We start from the raw sequence: 19,602 nt of genomic DNA on the forward strand, positions 1-19,602 counted from the left end.
TTTGAATCTCTTGCATATCCTTCTTTAACTTTGGAAAACTTTTAGCCATTATTTCTTGAAATATATTTTCTGTCTTATTATCTATCTCTCCTCCTCCTCCCCCTCCCCCTCCCCCTCCTCCCCCTCCCCCTCCTCCCCCTCCTCCTCCTCCCCCTCCTCCCCCTCCCCCTCCTCCCCCTCCTCCTCCTCCCCCTCCTCCTCCCCCTCCCCCTCCTCCTCCTCCCCCTCCCCCTCCTCCTCCTCCCCCTCCCCCTCCTCCTCCCCCTCCCCCTCCTCCTCCCCCTCCCCCTCCCCTTCCTCCTCCTCCCCCTCCTCCTCCTCCTCCCCCTCCTCCTCCTCCTCCCCCTCCTCCTCCCCCTCCTCCTCCCCCTCCTCCCCCTCCCCCTCCTCCCCCTCCCCCTCCTCCTCCTTCCCCTCCTCCTCCCCCTCCTCCTCCCCCTCCTCCTCCTCCCCCTCCCCCTCCCCCCTTCTCCTCCCCCTTCTCCTCCTTCTCCTCCTCCCCCTCCTCCACCTCCCCCTCCTCTCCTTCCCCTCTTCACCTTCTCCCCTCCCCTCTCCTCCTCCCCCTCCCTCCCTCCCTCTCCCTCTTTCTTTCTTTCTTTCTTTCTTTCTTTCTTTCTTTCTTTTGGAAGTTGTCCAACAGGTATGAAGTTCTGCTTGTTTTTTCACACTGTTTTCCTGTGCTATTCAAATTGGATAATAATCTGTGCTGGTATATCAAGTTTACTGACTCTTATATAATCTCCAATGTGCTCCAAGCCCATAGAGAGAATTTCTTATTTCAGATATTTTATTTTTTTTAATTTTAGGTTTTTCCATTTGGTCCTTTTCCTAATAGTTTCTGTGTCTCTGCTGAGATTTTCAACTTTTTTACTCATGAACATATTTTACTTTACGTCATTGAAGATAATTATAAAGTTGCTTTAAAGTCTTTGTCTACTAATTTCAACATGAGATCATCAGAGCATCAGTTTCCTTTGATGTCTTTTTCTAGTGTATGGGTTCTGTTTCCTTTGTTTTTTTAATGCTGAGTCATTTTGGAATATATCCTGGGCATTGTGACTGGTATTTTGTGCCTCTGAATTCGGTTAGGTTGCAGCAAAGAATACTGAATTTTTTATTTTCTTAGGCCAGTCATCATGGATGAACTCAAACTGCAAACACTTTCTTTTTTCCAGTGGGTTAAGATTCCAGGCTGGTTTATTTAGACTTCACTAGGAGGCTTGGAGCCTGCCCTGTGCATGTGTGGTTCAAGAGTCAGAGATCTGGGCAGACTTTATACTGAGATTTTAGGGCTTCTTCTCTTTGGCCGCCTCTTTTCTGGAATTTCACCTCCTTCACTTTAAAGCTGCTGTACTTGTTCAAGCTCTGTCCTCTGATTGTTCATGGCAGTAGAACTGTGGGTTTCTAATTTAAGATTTTTACCCTAAATGGCATAAGCTGGGGCCCACCTTCAGGCAAAAAGCCGTAAAAATGAGAAATTCATTTGGTGCCATTCCTTATTCCTAGTGCCTACCTCCTCTTTAGTACCTGCCTGTTTTCAGTTGCTTCCCAGAACCTTTAGATTGTTTTCATGTCTTTCTCCTGAGGTTACAGTTATATGGAGGAGGGTTAATCCAATTGGAGCTGCTTGACCATGATTGTAAGTGAAACTGAGTATTTGTTCTTAATTATGCATTATTGCATGCCAGATGTACACCTTTTCTTCATGTGGCACAGCAGTGTTTTGTATTCATGCAAGGAAGTATCTCACAGATTCACGTTTGTGCAACCTTCTAAAGAGCTTGTGTGAGAGAGCTTATTTAAACAGTGTGAATTACCAGTGAATGTTATGGTTAGTTCAGTGCAGCCAAAACATAATTCATGGCTGTTCCCCTTCTCTTTTGTCCCAATTCTCAGTAACAAATTCAGACCTCTTTTTAGAGAACGTGTAATTTCATTACCTTTTGACAATGCCTCTTAGACTTCACTAGGGAGCTTGGAGGCTTCCCTGTGCATGTATGGTTCAGGAGTCAGCAGAGGCTGGTGCTTGGTGTTTGGCACCAGTGGCCAAAACACCAAAGAACCTCCTGTGAATATTTTCTTGTGTTTACTCACCAAATATTTAGTGCTTTTCTGTAAGTCATGCACAACATAATGATGCTTCAGTCAACACACCGCATATACCACAGTGGTTCCATAAGATTAAAATAGCGTATTTCTACTGTACTTTTTCTACATTTAGATACACAAATACTTACCATTGTGTTGCAGTTGCCTACCGTATTCAGCACTGTAACGTGTACAGGGCTGTAGCCTAGGGCAGTAGGCCATCCCATATGGCCTAGGTGTGTTGTAGGTTACACCATCTAGGCTTGTATGTAAGTACTCTCCATGATGTTTGACAATGACACAATCAACTAACATGCATTTCTCAGAAGAGACCCTGTCATTAAGTGACACATGACTGTAGTTTATGGTAAGTATTGTGCCAACAGCTAGCCTTGCAAAGATAGCTAAGATAAAGTCCCTGTCTTCAAACGGTTGCTTACAGTTTAGTAGAAGAGACAGATAAATAAGCAGGCGATTTACATTTTCATGTGATGCGGGTTGTGTTTCAGAGGTGGTAGAAGTATTTCAGAGGTTGCCTGACCCAGATTTTAAGAGTAAAGGACCTGTTATAGAAGCTGCAGTTAGGATTGGATTAAAATTAATTGGTTGGTGGTTGATATTGTGATGCTTTAGTATGACTTTAGTATGAATATTTAGGGGCTCAGTGTTTTCTTCATCTTAAAATGAGGGGATTGGACTAGATCTATAAGATTATTTTCAATGTGAATATTTTGTCAGTTTAAAGACACATTGAAGAGATGCTCAAAAAACATACTTCTTTTTTCTTTTTAGGGAATAGAGTATTTCAGATCATTTAAATTCCTGTTTGAGAGTTTACCAGGCTAACAGGAAGTACTACTTGTGATTTCTTTGCCTGTTCCTGTTCTGATGTTTAGCTGCCCAGTACAAATCTGCAAGGGGAGCCTTGGATATCCAATTGGTTTCTGAAAGGTGTGTGTGTGTGTGTGTGTGTGTGTGTGTGTGTGTGTGTCCGTCCTTTTTGGAGCCAGAGCTTCAAAACATAGCTTGCATCTTCTGTGTCCTTCATAAAATTCCAGTTGGTTTCCTGCATTCACTTAATTAGTACAGCACCTGGGCATAGTAGCTCTGGATAAATACAGGTTCTTTTCCAATAGCTTCCTTGCAGAACATAGAAATCGCTGCCTGCCCCCCTGCCTCAAATTGACCTTCTACCTCTTCCTCCTCAGCTTTTAAAGCGCCTGTCTTTCCTTCTCACCACAAGTTCATCCCCCAACCCTAATGTTCCCTATCACTGGGTCTCTCCAGCATTCATCTGGTGTGGTATTAAGAGAGTGGCTGTGGCTGTCAGTGCTATAACCTGGACGGAGAGAGAGAGAGGGTCTTGGTCACGTCATCTTTACAGAAATATAATAGGAATTTCTCTATAAAAATAATAGATACTTGTTAGAAGCTTTAATGTTATATTTTTTATTTATTTCTGGTTTAATAGACCTTAATGTTACTGCCTAGTAACCTACCTACATTATATAGCCTTTCTGTGTATGTGTGTGTATCTATTGAAACAGGTCCCAAGTTTTTTCCAGTTTATATGTAGGCTGCATTTTTATTTTCTTTTCTTTTTTAAATTTTTGAGCCAGGGTCTCTCTCTGTCACCCAGGGGAGTGCAGTGGCGCGATCACAGCTCACTTCACCCTCAACCTTCCACCTCAGCCTCTCAAGTAGCTGGGATCACAGGCACATGCTACCATACCTGGGTAATTTTTAAATTTTTTTGTAGAGATGGAGTCTCTGTATGTTACTCAGGCTAGTCTTGAACTCCTGGCCTCAAGTGATCTGCCCAACTTGGCCTCCTACATTGTTGGAATTATAGGCGTGAGCCACTGTGCCCAGCCTTACATATATAGGCTTTTATAACAAAATTAGCTTGTAAGTTGGAAATTGCCTTTATGTCATTTCTCCCCAGTCTGCATACTTATTCAACTTTTGCTCATGTTCTTGAATATTTCTAAGAGAAATAGTGATTAATGGCTGCCACACTGCTGTTGTTGGACAGAGCCTATAAAATCAGCTGAAGAAGGGAGAAAGTAGATTGTTTCACTAGGCTCTTAGTGAAGTTCTGATAGTTATAATAAATGCAACTTGTCCTTTAACACTACTAGGTGCAAAGTCTTTTTGTTACCCTCTCATGCCTTTTAAAAAGGCTCCCAGTGTTTCACTAATGAGAGCCCTTTTGTTGTAATTTATAGGTGAATCCTCTCCAGGTATAACTGAGATCTTCAAATAATGTATCGTATCTATGGATGTTTGTGAATAACATCACCTGGGCATAAACCTACAGTCAATAGGATGAGTACTTATGAAGTTATTTTTGAATGAGAAAATTTATCACAGAAAAGAAAATACAAGTTCCAGTTTCTGGGGATTACTTTTTAAAGTAATGCAAATCATCCATATCATGTGTTAACAAACCCCTCAGAATTCCAACAAGGAAAGCAGATGTATTAATTAAACATTTAATGTCTTTTATAGTTAAAGTACTCATTTTGGCAGGTCTAATATTACGATACAATAGTGGTATATTAATTTGTTATATACCTTGGGCCCCTTGGTACATTTTATGTAGGCACAAGATTAACAGCATGAACTTCAATTATTACTGTGTAGTTTTGTAAAAATGAAATATAATTATTTTAGTTTCTAGTTTTATGTCAAGAAGAATTCATTGGTATGGCACAGCTTAGCATACAAAGTAACTACATAATGTATGCCACATATCCATTAGTTTTGTTAGAAATAAATCCTCTTTTATACTCCTGCTTTTCCAGTACATGCACACCTACATATACACAAAGCGTGAAGCCAGTATTTAATAGAGATTAAATAAACCAGAATCTCCACCTATGATTGACTACTTTCTCATGTTGTTTCAGAGAAGTGAAAATTACAGCACCAGATTACTGTCTCTGGGAAATCTAAACATGCAATAGTGTTGGCAATTCTTTACTGCAAACATCTATGTTCACTGGATTTTGGACCCTATATGCCAACACAAAGTGGTGGAAATAACCACAGTTGTTAAGGCAATTAAGATACCACAATCACTGTCCACATCAGCTGTCCCGGAAAGTTTCAAGTTCTCCAGTCTATTTCTTAAGCCCCTGGAAGGAACAATAGAAGAAAGAATATAGATATCTGATAGTAGCACGTGACTTGTTACTAAAAAAGGTCTGTGGAATCTCTTACCTTCAGAGACCTTGGTGTTCATGCATACACTCATGGAATCATTCCAGCCATACCAGAAATACCAAATGTGACTTACTCTAACAACCTTCAGAAAATTATCTCTTTGTTCTTTCATTGACACTTTTAGGAAGATAGTAAATGGTAGAGTGATTTCATAGCATTTAAAATTTGATAAAAGATCAGTGTGGAAAGAATTTAGGGAGCTTCAACGTTGCTGTCACCATACGGACTTGAAGTTGCATATTTTCAGTGAGATGAAATTGATGTCTTGAACCCAGAAACTTTATCCTCTTGTTTAAGATCACTGGATACTACATTTTCTGAAAGCAAATTGGTTTTCAAATAAAGATTTGTTTCAAGTTTAGTGCATTTGTCAGAAAAATATGTTGTTTGCAGTTAATGACACTATAGCTGTTCATTGAGTTGATCCATAAAAGTAGCTGAGATTTACAGAAATATATGTGACTATCTTTTCTAAATGGGAATTTACATTCAGTCAGTTGATACAGAAATGTTTTGAGAGATGTGGTTAGAGAAAAAGAAGAGATGAAGATACTGGTTTAAAGCTGAAATAGGAAATTAATGTATTTATGTGCTAGGGCTGCTGTAACAAAATACCACAGACTGGGTGGTTTAAACAACAGAAATTCATTTTCTCATATTTCTGGCGAAAGTCCAAGATCAAGGTGCAGGCAGGGTTAGTTTCTTCTGAGGTGTCTGTCCGTGGCTTGCAGATGGCCGTCTTTTCCCTGTGTCTTCATATGGTTTTTCCTTAGTGTGTCTACTTGGGTGTCCAAATTTCCTCTTCTTATAAAGATACCAGATTGAGGTAAGACATATCCTGATATCTCATTTTAATGCAGTTACTTTTTTAAAGACCTTATCTCCAAATAGAGTCACATTCTGAGGTACTTGGGGTTAGGGTTTAAACATACTAATTTTGGAGGGACACATTTCAACCTATAGTAATACAATATTTGAAATTTGTTCAGCTGTTGTTTAAATATGAGGGGACTTCAAAAAGTTCATGGAAAATGGTATTAAAAGATAAAAACAGAAAATATAAACTTTATTTCTCAACATAAGCTCCGTCAAGTTCAAGACACTTTTGTAAGCCATGATACCAGCTAGTTAGTTCATCCCTAAAGAGCTGAACGTCCTGGTAATTTACCTATATCAGTGCAGTCTTTTTTTACATTATTAAGTGAAGAAAAACTAATACTCTTTAAAAGCTTTTTTAAGTTTAGGGGAAAAATAAGTCAGAAGGAGCCAAATCAGGACTGTAAGGTGGATGCCTAATGATTTCTCATGAAAGCTCTCACGAAATACCCCTGTTTAATGAGAGGGATTTAGCAGGAGCATTATCTTGGTGGAGGAGGACTCTCTGGTGAAGCTTTCCCAGAAGTTTTTCTGCTAAAGCTTTGGCCAACTTTCTCCAAGTGCTTATAATCAGGTGTTATCATTCTCCTGCCCTCCAGAAAGTCAATAAGCAAAATGCCTTGAGCACCCAAAAAACTGTTGCCATGACCTTTGCCCTTGACCTGTCCAATATTGCTTTGACTGGACCATTTCCACTTCTTCATACCCATTGCTTTATCTTCAGGATTATACTAATAGAACCATGTTTCATCTCCTGTTACAATTCTTCAAAGAAATGCTTCAGGATCTTTATTCCACTTGTTTAAAATTTCCATTGAAAGTTCTGCTCTTGTCTGCAGCCGATCTGGGTGCAATGGTTTTGGCACCCATCAAGTGGAAAGTTTGCTCAACTTAAATTTTTCAGTCAGAATTCTGTAAGCTGAACCAGATGAGCTGTCTATGGTGTTGGCTGTTGTTTCTGCTGTTAATCATTGGTCCTTTTGAATTAGGGCACAAACAAGATTAATTTTTTCCCTTGCAAATTGATGTGGATGGTCTGTCGCTGCTGGCTTCGTCTTCCACATTGTCTCATCCCTTCTTAAAATAAGTTATCCATTTTTAGACTGCTGATTTATTTGGGGCATACTTCCCATAACTTTTCATAAAGCATCAGTGATTTAATCATTCTTCCACCCAAGCTTCACCATGAATTTCATGTTTGTTCTTGCTTCAATTTTAGAATTCATGTTGCTCTTACAGGGGCTCTGTCCAAACTGATGTCTTATCCTTCTTAGTCCCTCAAACTTGATCCTGTACAGTCATGTTATAACAAATTAGTATGAGTTAATTTTGGTGCAGAAATTTTTTGAAATCTGTGCATGGTTTTTTCATAATACACATTTTCCATAAAGTTTATGAAGACTACTCAAGAATATTATATATTCTAGAAATCTGTAATGAAATCTAAAGTTGGGGCATTCTGATGATTTTTGTGGGACTGCTTCTGTTCAAGTACTGTGGCAGTTTTTTTTTGTTTTTTGACGAGGTCTTGCTCTGTCACCCAGGCTGGAGTGCAATGGCATGATCTCGGCTCACTGCAACCTCCACCTCCCAGGTTCAAGTGATTCTTCTGCCTCAGCCTCCCAAGTAGCTGGGACTACAGGCATGTGCCACTACACCCAACTAAATTTTGTATTTTTAGTAGAGATGGGGTTTCACCATGTTGGCCAGTCTGGTCTCAAACTCCTGATCTGCCTGCCTCAGACTCCCAAAGTGCTGGGATTACAGGCATGAGCCACCGCACCCAGCCGTACTGAGGCAATTTTTTACAAGCCCTACCCGACAGTGTTCCCCATATACATAATGTAGGGTCTTTGCTTCCCTACAAATGTTTATATTCCACTGAGTTGTCTTCACCTTCAGGGACAGGGGAAGTGGAAGGGGGAATAATGCTTCCTAGAATGAATATCTTGACTAATGTATAGAGAAACAATCAAAAGCAAAAGTAGTTTTCATTCAAAGCCTTCACATTGTAAATGCTACAGTAAAAAGACCTTGAGATCAAGAAACCTAGGTTTTTGCCGCTCCAGTTCTTATTCGTATAATTTTTGGCAAACCACTTAACCAGTGTCAGCTTTAATTTCCTAATCTCTAAAAAGGTACACTACATGCTCACTGACGTCTTACTCAGCTGCAAGATTGAATGATTGATTCATTTATTCCGCAAATATTGTTGAATGCTACTATGTGGCAAGGACCGTTTTAGGAGTTGGGAATATCACATTAGTGCAACACAAAGTTCCAGAGGAGACAAGTGGGAAACAAATAGCAAGATGGTAAATTTAATCTTAATCGTATCAATAATCACATTAAATGTAAATGTTCTAAACACCACAATTGAAAGACAGAGATTAGACTTGGTAAAAAGCAAGAACTACCTATATGCTGCTTATAAGAAACCAACTTTAAATGTAAGCTATAAGTAGATTAAAATTAATAGAACAGAAAATTATATACTATGCTCAACCTAATCAAAAGAAAACTAGAGTGCTATATTAAATCATATGAAGTAGATTTCAAAGCAAGTAATATTGCTGGAGATAAGGAGGAACATTTCATAATAATTAAGGGAGTCATTTCATCAAGAAGTATTAACCGTCTTAGTTATGCATCTAATAACAAAACAAAATATATGAAGCGAAAACTAATATAAGGAAAAATAGACACATTTACAGTTACTATTGGACAGTTCAATATCCATCTTCAAATAATTGATACAGCAATTGGAGAGAAATTGGTAAGGTTATAGACAACTTGGGCAATACTGTCAGTCAGCTTGATCTAATTGACATTTATGGAACACGCTACCCAACAGCATAAGAACACTTATTTTTCTCAAGGTCACAGATCATTTATCACAGTGTACCATATGTTGAGCAAAACAACTCCATGAATTTTAAAGGATTTAAGTACTGTAAAACATTTTCTCTTTGAAGGAAATGAAATTAAAAAAACACAGATCTATGGAAAATCCCCAAGTTCTTGGAAACTAAATATTAATCCGTGGATCAAAGAAGAAATCAAAGGGAAATGAGAAAGTATTTTGAATGGACTGAAAACGAAAACACAATGTGTTTAGCTGTGATATACAGCTAAAGCAATACTTAAATTTATAGTACTAAATACAATTTATAGTACTAAAAGATATTTTTAAACATTAGAAAAGAAGAAAAGTGTAAAATTAATGACCTTAGCTTCTATCTTAAGAAACTAGGACTGGGCACAGTAGCTCACAACTATAATCTCAGTACTTTTGAAGGCCAAGGTAGAGGAGTTCGAGACTAGTCTGCACAACATAGTGAGATCCCATCTCTAAATAACAAAATATTAGCTGGGCATACTGGTGTGCACCTGTGGTCATAGCTACTCAGGAGGCTGAGGCAGGAGGATTGCTCGAGGAGGCTGAGGCAGGAGGATTGCTCGAGGCCAGGAGTTTTGAGGCTTCAGTGAACTATGATCACATCACTGCACTCTAGCCTGGGTGACAGAGCCAGATTTCGTCTCTAAAAAACAAGAAAAAGAAAAAGGAATTAGAAAAATAAGAACAAGTTAAACACAGTGTAAGCAGAACAAAGGAAATAAAGATTGGGATAGCAATCAATGAAATAGAAAACAAAAAATCATAGAGAAAATTGATGAAAGGAAAACTGGGCTTTTGAGAAGATCATTAAAATTTTGTATTTCTCACCTGACTGAAAAGAAAAGTGAGAAGACAAATAATAAATGTTGACACTGCTACAGATTCTATTGGTATTAAGTGGATAATATGGAAGCATTATGTATAACTTTATGCCAATAAATTCAACTATTTAGCTGAAATGGACACATATCTTGAAAGATACAAATTACCAAGAAGAAATAGATGTCATGAATAGCCTTGTACCTGCTAAAGAAATTATAGTTGTGGTTAAGATCCTTCTGACAAAGACACCAGACCCACATATTTTCACCAACGAAGTCTACCAAACATTTAAGGAATATTATCAGTTCTATACAAATTATTCCAGAAAATTGAAGATGAGAGAATATTTCTCAGTTCATTCTGTGAGGCAGGTATTAACTTGATATCAATATGCAAGAGATTTTTTTTTTTTTTTTTTTGAGATGGAGTCTTGCTCCGTCGCCCAGGCTGGAGTGCAGTGACGCGATCTCAGCTCATGGCAAGCTCCGCCTCCCGGGTTCATGCCATTCTCCCGAGTAGTTGGGACTACAGGCGCCTGCCACCACAGCCGGCTAATTTTTGGTATTTTTAGTAGAGACAGGGGTTTCACCGTGTTAGCCAGGATGGTCTTGATCTTCTGACCTGGTGATCTGCCTGCCTCGGCCTCGCAAAGTGCTGGGATTACAGGCATGAGCCACCACACCTGGCCCGCAAAGAGATTTTTAAAAGAATGCTATAGACCAATATTCTTAATGAATATATATGCTAAAATGTTTAATTTAATTTTAGCAAATCAAATCTAACAATAGATACAAAGAATCACTACCAGTGTGGTCTGTTCTAGGAATATAAGATTGATTTAACATTCAAAACCAATCACTATAGTTCACCTATTAACAGAGTACGAAGGAAATGATTATATCAAATGATGCAAAGAAAAAACTAAGAAAAATCCATCCTTTTTAAAACTTACTTAAACAAAAAATGAAACGCTCTGAGTGAATTAGGAATTGGGGTTTTTTTTTAACATGGTAAAGGAAAACAATTTGACAGTTTCTGGAAAAGTCAAATGTATACCTACCATATGGCCCAGCCATTCCACTCCTTAGTATTTGTCCTAAATAAATTAAATCATATGTCTACACAAAGACGTGGACATAAAAGTTAATAGCAATTTTGTTTGTAATTGCCCCAAACTGGGAGCAGGCCCTATGTTCATTGACAGATGAGTGGGTCCATTGTGATACATCTGTGTACTGAAATATTACCCAGCAAAGTGAGTAAACTATTGATACATGTGGTGACATGGATGAATATCAAAGTAATCATGCTAAATGAACAAGCCAGATAAAGAGTATATACTCTATGATCCATTTGCATAAAATTCTTTAAAATACAAGCACATCAGTCATGGCAGAAAGTATGTCAGTCATGGCCTGCAGGGGATGGGAGGATGGAAGTACACATGGGCACAAGAAGACATTTGAAGTGGTAGATGTTTTCATCATCTTGATTTTGGTGACAGTTTCATGGGTATATACATATGTCAAAACGTATCAGTTGCATGTTTTTTGTTTGTTTTTTTGAGAGGGTTTTACTCGTTCGCCCCGGCCGGGTTGGAATGCAATAGCATAATCTTGGCTCACAGCAACCTCTGCCTTCTGGGCTGAAGTGATCCTTCCACGTCAGCCTCCCAAGTAGCTGGGACGACAGGCGCCCGCTGCCACACCCAGCCCAAGTTGTATATTCTTAATGTGTGCTGTTTAGTGTATGTTAATTACGCATCAATAAACTTTTTTTTAAAGTCCTTGCCCTCGTGGAACTTATATTTTATTGGTGATGAACATTGACAGTAACAAATACACGTATATCATATGTGTGTATGTATACGTGCCTGTGTATCAGATGTCGCAAAGCCTTGAAGAAAAAGCAATGTGAAGATAGAAAGTGAGGGGGAGGATAGCTGTTTAATGTAAGAAGGCGGTCAGGAAAGTCCTCAGTACACGTGGCATTTGAAACAGAGACTATTTTAAGCTCCCCTGTAATCTTTTGAAAACTGTGTTAAGATAGGTTTCAGTTTGTTAAAGTTACAGGTCATCATTCTCTCATCTAAAAGGACAAGTTTCCCCTAACTTGAAGGCAAATTTAAATTTTTGACATCACAAAGAACCAGATGAAAAGGATGGGGCAGAGGTGAGCAAACCTACTCCTAGTGCCCAAGAGAAGCCGATTCCAGCCACAGGAATTTCTTGTGGTTAACTTCTGATTGGAAAGATAAAGACCTATTTTGTGAACATCTGTAGAATAGTAAATCAGAAAAACCCAACCAGAATTCCAGTCTTCCCGTTTCCTGCCAGATAGGGGCAATTACCCCCTTGGTTTTCTAAAAAAAGTAAAAAAAACAAAATTGTTCCAGCCTCTGTCACCTCTGGGGTTCCCTGTGTGTGTGCATGTGATATGTGAGGCTGGTGAGGAGAATTTAGCCTGAGAGTCAGAGGGAGGGTTTCTAGCAGTGGAGTGACGTGCTTGCTCATGTCCAGGGGATCCAGCAGGGCAGCTAGAAAGAAATATGGTCTGGCACAATGGCAGGCTTCTCCTTGCCACTGGTGGAGGAGTTTGTTTCAGTTCAGGGATTAGTCGCCATTACCAGCTGATCAGTGGAACGTAGAGTTGGTTCATCCCCAAAGGAGTGCTTGCTAATCATGAAGACCTTAGAATAGCTGTGTGCTGGGGGTAAACAGAAAGAATTATAAAAAGAAGAGATTAAGAATGCTTTGTAGCATGTACCATAAACTGAAATGTCCCTTATTTTGAAAACCTGCTTTTAATTCTGCTCATCCCACGATTCTTAAAAATATAGTTCTGTCTAGAGAATAATTTAAAGATTTTCCTTATTATTTAACATAAATTTGGTGACAGAGTGGGAAAATGCACTGATCTCAAGCCAATTGTGTATTTGTTTTTGTAAAATTTTTATAAAACATGCTGATTTCTGTCATTCTGTTTGCCATGTTCCTATCCCCGTGAGAACTGTATTCTAAAGCAGCATCCCCTGTTCTGAATGATACTCTGCAGAGCACGCACTCTGACCCTAATGCTCTGGGACTGGGCATCCTGTGCCAGAAGGAACCTGTGGGTTCCACCTGTCCCTCAAGGCTAGAGCCCTGAGAAGCAGGAGCCTCGTGTTAGCTCCTTCTCCCTCCCAACCAGTAGGAGGTTCACAGGGCTCCAGCTCCTGAAACCTCCAGTAGCCCGAGACTTTCCTTCCACCCCCACCTCCCCTAACGCCATGCCTGCTGCAGGTGCAGTGCGAATGAGATGATTCCTGCCCTGTCAATCCCAGGGGAGCTACTCTTAATCTCTTCTGGGCTGTGGTCCCCTTTGAGGATCTGATGAAAGCTGTGGGCAAGATTTTGCATGTGACATCAGGGGCTGCCAGGAAACCCTTTTCCAGAGCAGGGCAGGCATCAATGCCCATCTCTTATCAGCAAATTCTTAGCAAAGTACAAAGTTGTAGTTCTTTACAAAGGGCAAAGGCAGCACTCTCATCTGTAACCTGGTGATAGCTGTATTATTAAGTTGTATTTTTATTACTGCCCTCTTCAGCTAGCACTAGAAAGAGGTTGCCCGAGGAAGAGCCCACATCCTGGCACACTGCTCCCCATCAATATGGTTTTGCATGTATGTGTGTTATTGGGGAAAAAAACCAGCACAGATTTTTCAATATCCCTCTCCCGTCCTATTCAATGGTTTTCTTTTGTTGTTTTTCGTGATCCATTAGATTTTATACAGAACCACCAATTACCCACCGGTTGGTTTAGACTGTTGACTGGGAAGCCAAATATCATGTCTCCCTTACCCAGCGACTCAGCATTGTAGACTTTTGTTCTGTTCATTTAACTACGTGCTCTCTGCTTTTTTCCTAGAAAGGAATTTTCCTGAATTGAAATCAGTTAATAAAATTCTTTTTCTTTCTTTTTACAGCTTGTACCTCCTTTTAAACCTCAAGTAACATCTGAGACAGATACTAGATATTTTGATGAAGAATTTACAGCTCAGACTATTACAATAACACCACCTGAAAAATGTAAGTAAATTTAGAAGGCAATTGATAAATTTCTAATATAATTTCTCCTAATGTAATTGAAGAAAACAGTCTTTTAAAAACTCATCTGATATTTTCAAGATCAAATTCCACAGTGACTTACTCCATTCTATTTAAGAATATTGAATATTGAATTGAATTTAAGAATATTGAGTTCCCAGTGGTAATATCAAAAGACTGCAAGAAATGCTTTTCTGAGTAGGACAAATTATATATAGAGAAATTGTAGATGAAATTACAGACTAGCTCTTCCTTACTGTTCTCCAATAGATTGTTTTGACACCAACTGAAAGGATTGTGAAATAGAGACTCCCCTCTTTCCTAGACTTCGTTCATTCCCACATAACCTTCAGAATTTTGCCAGTTTTGGTCTCCTACTTACTTAATAGTTTTAAAATTCATGTAGAGTCACTCCTTTTTACTTAGCTCTCTCTTAAATAGTATTATCTGTGAAGACATAATTTAGTTTGCTAATACTTTTGGATACATATAAATTACATATTTATGAAAACTGTGTGTTCATGTACCACTTCAAGTCAATTCATATACATTAGTATGTCTCACACTTGGAGAAATACCATAAATAAGTGGAGCTGTAATGAGGGAAAAGGTGATCAGACATAATTGATAAACATTTTCATGCTGACAGAGGTCTGTGTGTATCATCATTAACTTAAGAATGTGGATAAGATTGCGTTTCAGGGCAATATTTGGATGGCTGCAAGAATGCTTCGTTACACATCTTTGGGTTCACATCATAGTTTTTCTTTCCTTTTCTTTTTGATTCCTTCCCTATATGTCTTCTCCTCTCATTCCTTTTTTGGAGGCAGATTCATCCATAGTGCTAATGTGGACTCAGTGTCCGGGAGAGGGGCGATTGGAGGCTAATGCTGTGCCAGAGATGGTCACAGGCAGCAGATTCTACTGTCGAGAGGCAAACAAGGGGTCATGTGGGCCAAGAGGTCTTAATCTTGGGACCATGGTCTGGCGACAAGGGGACTGTGAACACCCTGAAAGTGAAGATATGATGACGTGTGTGTGCTTTTCTTTCTTTAGATTCACAAAAAGTTAAGGTGCTCCAGGTCCTGAAGTTGGGTCAGCCATAGCCAGAAGCAGGGCTTACCAACTTGACCGATGTCCAGGCTAAGTTGTGAAATACCAATCCATTGAAGTGAGCTACTCATGGTCAGTCCTGTGGTGAGGCAGAGTTTCCACTCAATCTTGTGCCATTGCTAGAATTTTAGAATCACTAAGAGTCACAGACAATGTTGGAAAGCCTGTGGAGTCATGGGCAAGTAGCTCAGCGCTGAGTAGAAATCATGGGCATAGGCCTTGGCCTCTGTCCCCAGCATAGACTGTGGCATTAGAATTGTCCAAAATGCTGGGTAACACCAGTGAGTTTTCGGATCGGCCCATGGGCAGTTCCTGCCATACAGCCTTTGCTAGGCCCTTTCATTTGGATATAATCCTAACTGTAATCAGACCACATCATTCCTCTGCTTAAAACCTTCCGGTGCCATCCCATTGCACTCTAAATCCAAACTTGCTCACACTGGTTTGCACAGCACTGACTGATCTGGGCCCTGTCCACCTCTCTGACCTCTTCCTGTTCCATCTTCCCCCACTGTCCCTGGGTTCCAGCCACACCTCGAACATGCCACACGTCACCATGCCTCGGGCTCTGGGGACAGTATTTATGGTGTCCAGGCCTGGAATGCTCTTCTTCCCTGATCTTACTTGGATGGCTCCTTCTTGTCCTTCAGCTCTAAGCTTATATGTCACTCCATCAGAGAACCTTCTTTGACCTCCTAGTCTGAAGAGCATCAGTCTGACAACACTCCCTCTCTCTCTTCATTCTCTACATTGGCACCTTGACTTGTTGGTATTTTTCTGTTTGTTTGGTTAGTGTCTATTTCCGCCACTAACATGCAGTGGGTTGGAGAGGAAGGATCTAGTTTGTCTCATTTGTTATTAGCCCAAGCTCCTAGTTAGATGCCTGGCACAGTGTGCGTATTCAATAATACTTGTTAGGTGCATGAATACACAGAATATGGTGAGGGCCTAGGAACTTCAGAACCGGGAGGACACCCAGGCTTGCCTCCCCTCTGAATATCCAAAGCAGATATTGGGATAGGAAGGTCTTGACAGGTCTCTTTCCTCAGTCTCAGCCTCTGAGAAAGTTTCCATTCTTAAATAGAGCATTTGGCATTTGCGTACCTTTAGAGCAAGTAAATATGTTATTTTGGAAGTCATAGAAATAAGAAGGCTCTAAAATGTCAAGCCAGGAGTAGATATTTTACTTAAGAAAGCTAAAAGTGAAATCCCAATTTGGGACATGGAGTGAGGCTGAAAAAGCCCAGGACTCGGACCTGGGGAACCTGCCTTGTGTCCTGCCTGTGCCCCTTACAGTTCTGGGCGATGGCCGGTCACTTTGTCCCCTGGAAAAGCAGGGAGCAGGGCTGATAGTCTCTCAGTGGCGTTTTTGTCCTCCCGTGTGCCTGAGAAGCCATCTCTTTAGGAGAGGCACCGAGAGTTCTGCCAATTCGAGTCACCCTATTTTCAATTCTGCTCAAGCACCAGATTAGCTAGTCCATAGTGTTACTGTATGCTGTGGGCCAGTCCATTTAGGGGGATGATAGGCCCAACGCAGCAAGCACCTGGCTGCAGGGGTGGTGTAGTGGAGGGCCGGCGGACAGGGCTGACTAATGCGATGCTCAGAAATGTGAGACTAGAAAGACCAGAGCAAATCAAAATGGATTTGGGTACAAATAAGGTCAATTAGAAACTGTTGTGTATGACTCTTAGCTAGTCAGTCATTTTTTCATGATTGACTTGAATTTCAAAGCCCTAGCTTTCAAGGACCAGAATCTCTTCGAAATTCATCTTACCTGCTTTATTCCTTACTCGACACCCGCGGGGCACTTGTCCTGATGAGAATTTGTCATTAGTGTGCATTTTATTGCTCAATCTCTAGGACTTCTAAAATGAGACTGAAATGTTAGAAGGTGTTACAAGTCCCCCAGCACAGTTTCTAGAACATAATTTGAACCTAGTTCCTTGGCTTCATTAATCAGCAATATAAAAGCCATCAAGAAGGTTTTTCCTGGCATGTCATATTTTACCACTGACAGCACCTCTGTTCTTAAATAACATGTGTCATTTCAGACATGGATCATGCTGTAAAAGCCCTACAACCTTGGTGTCTTTAAATGATAATAGGTTCACTTCTAGATTGAGACAGAGATACCTAGGAAGCCTGTACATTGTAGTAACTTTCAAGATGGTTATCAAAATCCACCTGCAATTGTAGGACCACAAAAGTCTGGCTTTTGTCTAGGCGCAGTGGTGCACACCTGTAATCCCAGCACTTTGGGAGGCCAAGGCGGGTGGATCACTTGAGGTCAGGAGGAGTCTGAGACTAGCCTAGCCAACATGGTGAAACCCCCTCTCTACAAAAAAAAATACAAAAATTAGCCAGACGTGGTGGTGCATTCCTGTGATTCCAGCCACTCGGGAGGCTGAGGCAGGAGAATCGCTTGAACCCGGGAGGCGGAAGCTGCACTGAGCTGAGATCACAACATTGCCCTCCAGTCTGGGTGACAGAGCAAGACTCTGTCTTTAAAAAAAAAAAAAAAAAAAAAAAAGTCTGGCTTTTGTGGGTGTCAGAAATGGGGTGTCAGAAATGCCCTGCTCCTGGGCCCTGGACAGTACGGAAACGAGAGCCCAGCAGTGTCATCTGTTTCTGACAGGGCACACCACAATTGAGGGGTGGGGAGGGCGCTATGGACTTGCTGTGTTTTTCCCTATTCAGGACCTCTGTAGCAAGGAAAGTCAGACGAAAGAGCTCAGCAGAGTGTGCCCAGGCAAAGAGTAGCATCGACGCATCTGCAGGCACCTCTGTTCAGCAGCCTCTCCTGCTGTCTGTGTGGCTCAGCACAGCGCAGCGCTCAGCACTGGGGGCCATGGGGCCCTGGGCTTCCTGTCTTAGGGGAGCAGCCTTGATGGTGGTTAACTGCAGCTTCTGGGTTCTTCTAGGGCAAAGGGGCAGTATTTTTAGTTTGACAGTTCCTGGATACATCCTAGATTCCCTTAAGGAGCAGATAAAATGAGAATCACTGAAACCTTGAACGGTGATTACATTCAACATAACCTTTTTCTTGCAGCTTTGAATAGTTTAACTGGTAAGAAACCGTTGCAGCTCCCTAACTGCTAACACACAGAGGTTTTGTTGATAAAAGTCCAGGGTAGTACCATTCGTTAGCAATTGTCTTCCCACTTGCCACCTTGCTTGTATAAAACAGAATACAGTTATTGTTTAGAACAAATCAGCAGTTAGAAAGGCAAAATGTTCCATTTTCTACAAACAGCTGCAGTGACATGCCAGATTGTCCTCACTGGCGTTAATAATGGAACAGATTTGGGAATGTGTCATCTTTCGTTATCGCCATTGATGGTCCTCCTCCTTCCTCTTACAGAAAAAGAGGGTTTCTTTGAGATCTGGTCGCTTTTACTGCCATATAATGCCATTTGTTAAATGTTCTAAGAAAATCAGGCAACTGATGTTCCTTGGATGCAGGAATTCAAGGGATGTAGCAAGTAGAGTTGATCATTGTCTTCTTTTTCCAGATAAGTGTTTTTGAAAAACATAGTTCATGTTCATTATCATCACTATTCCCGATGCACAGCCTCTCACAGCAGGAACTAACTTGTGTACATTGACAGGCTCCGACTCAGAGTCAGCTGCCACTTCCTCCAGCTCCCCTCCCACCACAGCCCCTGCCCAGGCTCTCAGCTCTTTTAGGGCCATGATCAGATGTTCACGCCTCATTGTTTCCAAGCCTGACAACAGAAAGGGGCAGGAATGATGGAGGGAGATCATTGGCTTTAAAGAATATCAAGGATTGGGGCCCTCAGGGATATCTGTGAAATTTCCTAGATTCAGAATTGTGATGAATGTGTTACTGAAGTGACAGAATGAAGGCTGTCTCTCAATTCTTAGCTGACACCAGCAAGAGTCCCTCCTCTTCCAAAAGGGTGTCCAGCACCTGCCCCTGTTGAGCATCTGGCTAACCTGGGTGCTGAACCTCGCCGGGCTGGAATGAGTCCTGGCCATGGCCCCAGGAGTCCAGGCAGCTCCTGCCCTTCCTGGCTGAGCAGGACAAGCACCAGGCTCCCCACTGCTGTCCAGAGCCAGCTGCAGGTTTGCTGTGCAGAAACACTGAGCAAAATAAAGCTGTTGGTGAGGAAAATTGTTTATTTGAAATGTGATTGGCACATGTCAGAATCTGAACATTAAGGTTTTAGCTGCCCGTATTCTCTAGAGCGTTTTTATACTCTGGGGCTCAACCACGGGTACACCATCATTCCCAGCTCCTTCCGTTTTTACTGTAGCTAAAAATACTGCTGAAGGTATTTCATCTAAAAGATGCGTGTGACTTGCTTGGTACAAATATTGGAACCAATAACTTTATAAGGAGGTAGAGATTTCCCCAAATCTCAATACCTTCTAGAAATGCTGACTGCAGTTACAGTGGTCTATTTGCAGAAGAAGAGAGGGCCTCCGAGTTCAGTGTCTTACACAGAGCAGGGAGCCACAAATGCT

The 19,602-nt window shown here is 40.9% G+C and overlaps 2 protein-coding genes across 13 annotated transcripts in view; one reads left to right on the forward strand and one right to left on the reverse strand.

Moving 5' to 3' along the window:
* AKT3 (AKT serine/threonine kinase 3) overlaps positions 1 to 19,602 on the forward strand; it is a 352,958-nt gene that overhangs the window by 328,425 nt on the left and 4,931 nt on the right. For all 4 annotated transcript variants that reach the window (XM_055096538.2, XM_057299372.2, XM_055096511.2 and 1 more), the window contains one exon: positions 13,880 to 13,982. In XM_055096538.2, coding sequence (XP_054952513.1) covers positions 13,880 to 13,982 — 103 coding nt within the window. The remainder of the gene's footprint in view (positions 1 to 13,879; positions 13,983 to 19,602) is intronic.
* The window catches only part of SDCCAG8 (SHH signaling and ciliogenesis regulator SDCCAG8), a 262,973-nt gene continuing 251,873 nt past the window's right edge, over positions 8,503 to 19,602 (reverse strand). For all 9 annotated transcript variants that reach the window (XM_063593717.1, XM_063593561.1, XM_063593672.1 and 6 more), the window contains one exon: positions 8,503 to 9,737. In XM_063593717.1, the coding sequence (XP_063449787.1) occupies positions 9,678 to 9,737 (60 nt within the window). In that variant the 3' untranslated portion in view covers positions 8,503 to 9,677. The remainder of the gene's footprint in view (positions 9,738 to 19,602) is intronic.

The sequence above is a fragment of the Pan paniscus genome, chromosome 1, assembly GCF_029289425.2.
Source record: "Pan paniscus chromosome 1, NHGRI_mPanPan1-v2.0_pri, whole genome shotgun sequence".
In the NCBI taxonomy this organism is placed as follows: domain Eukaryota; kingdom Metazoa; phylum Chordata; class Mammalia; order Primates; family Hominidae; genus Pan; species Pan paniscus.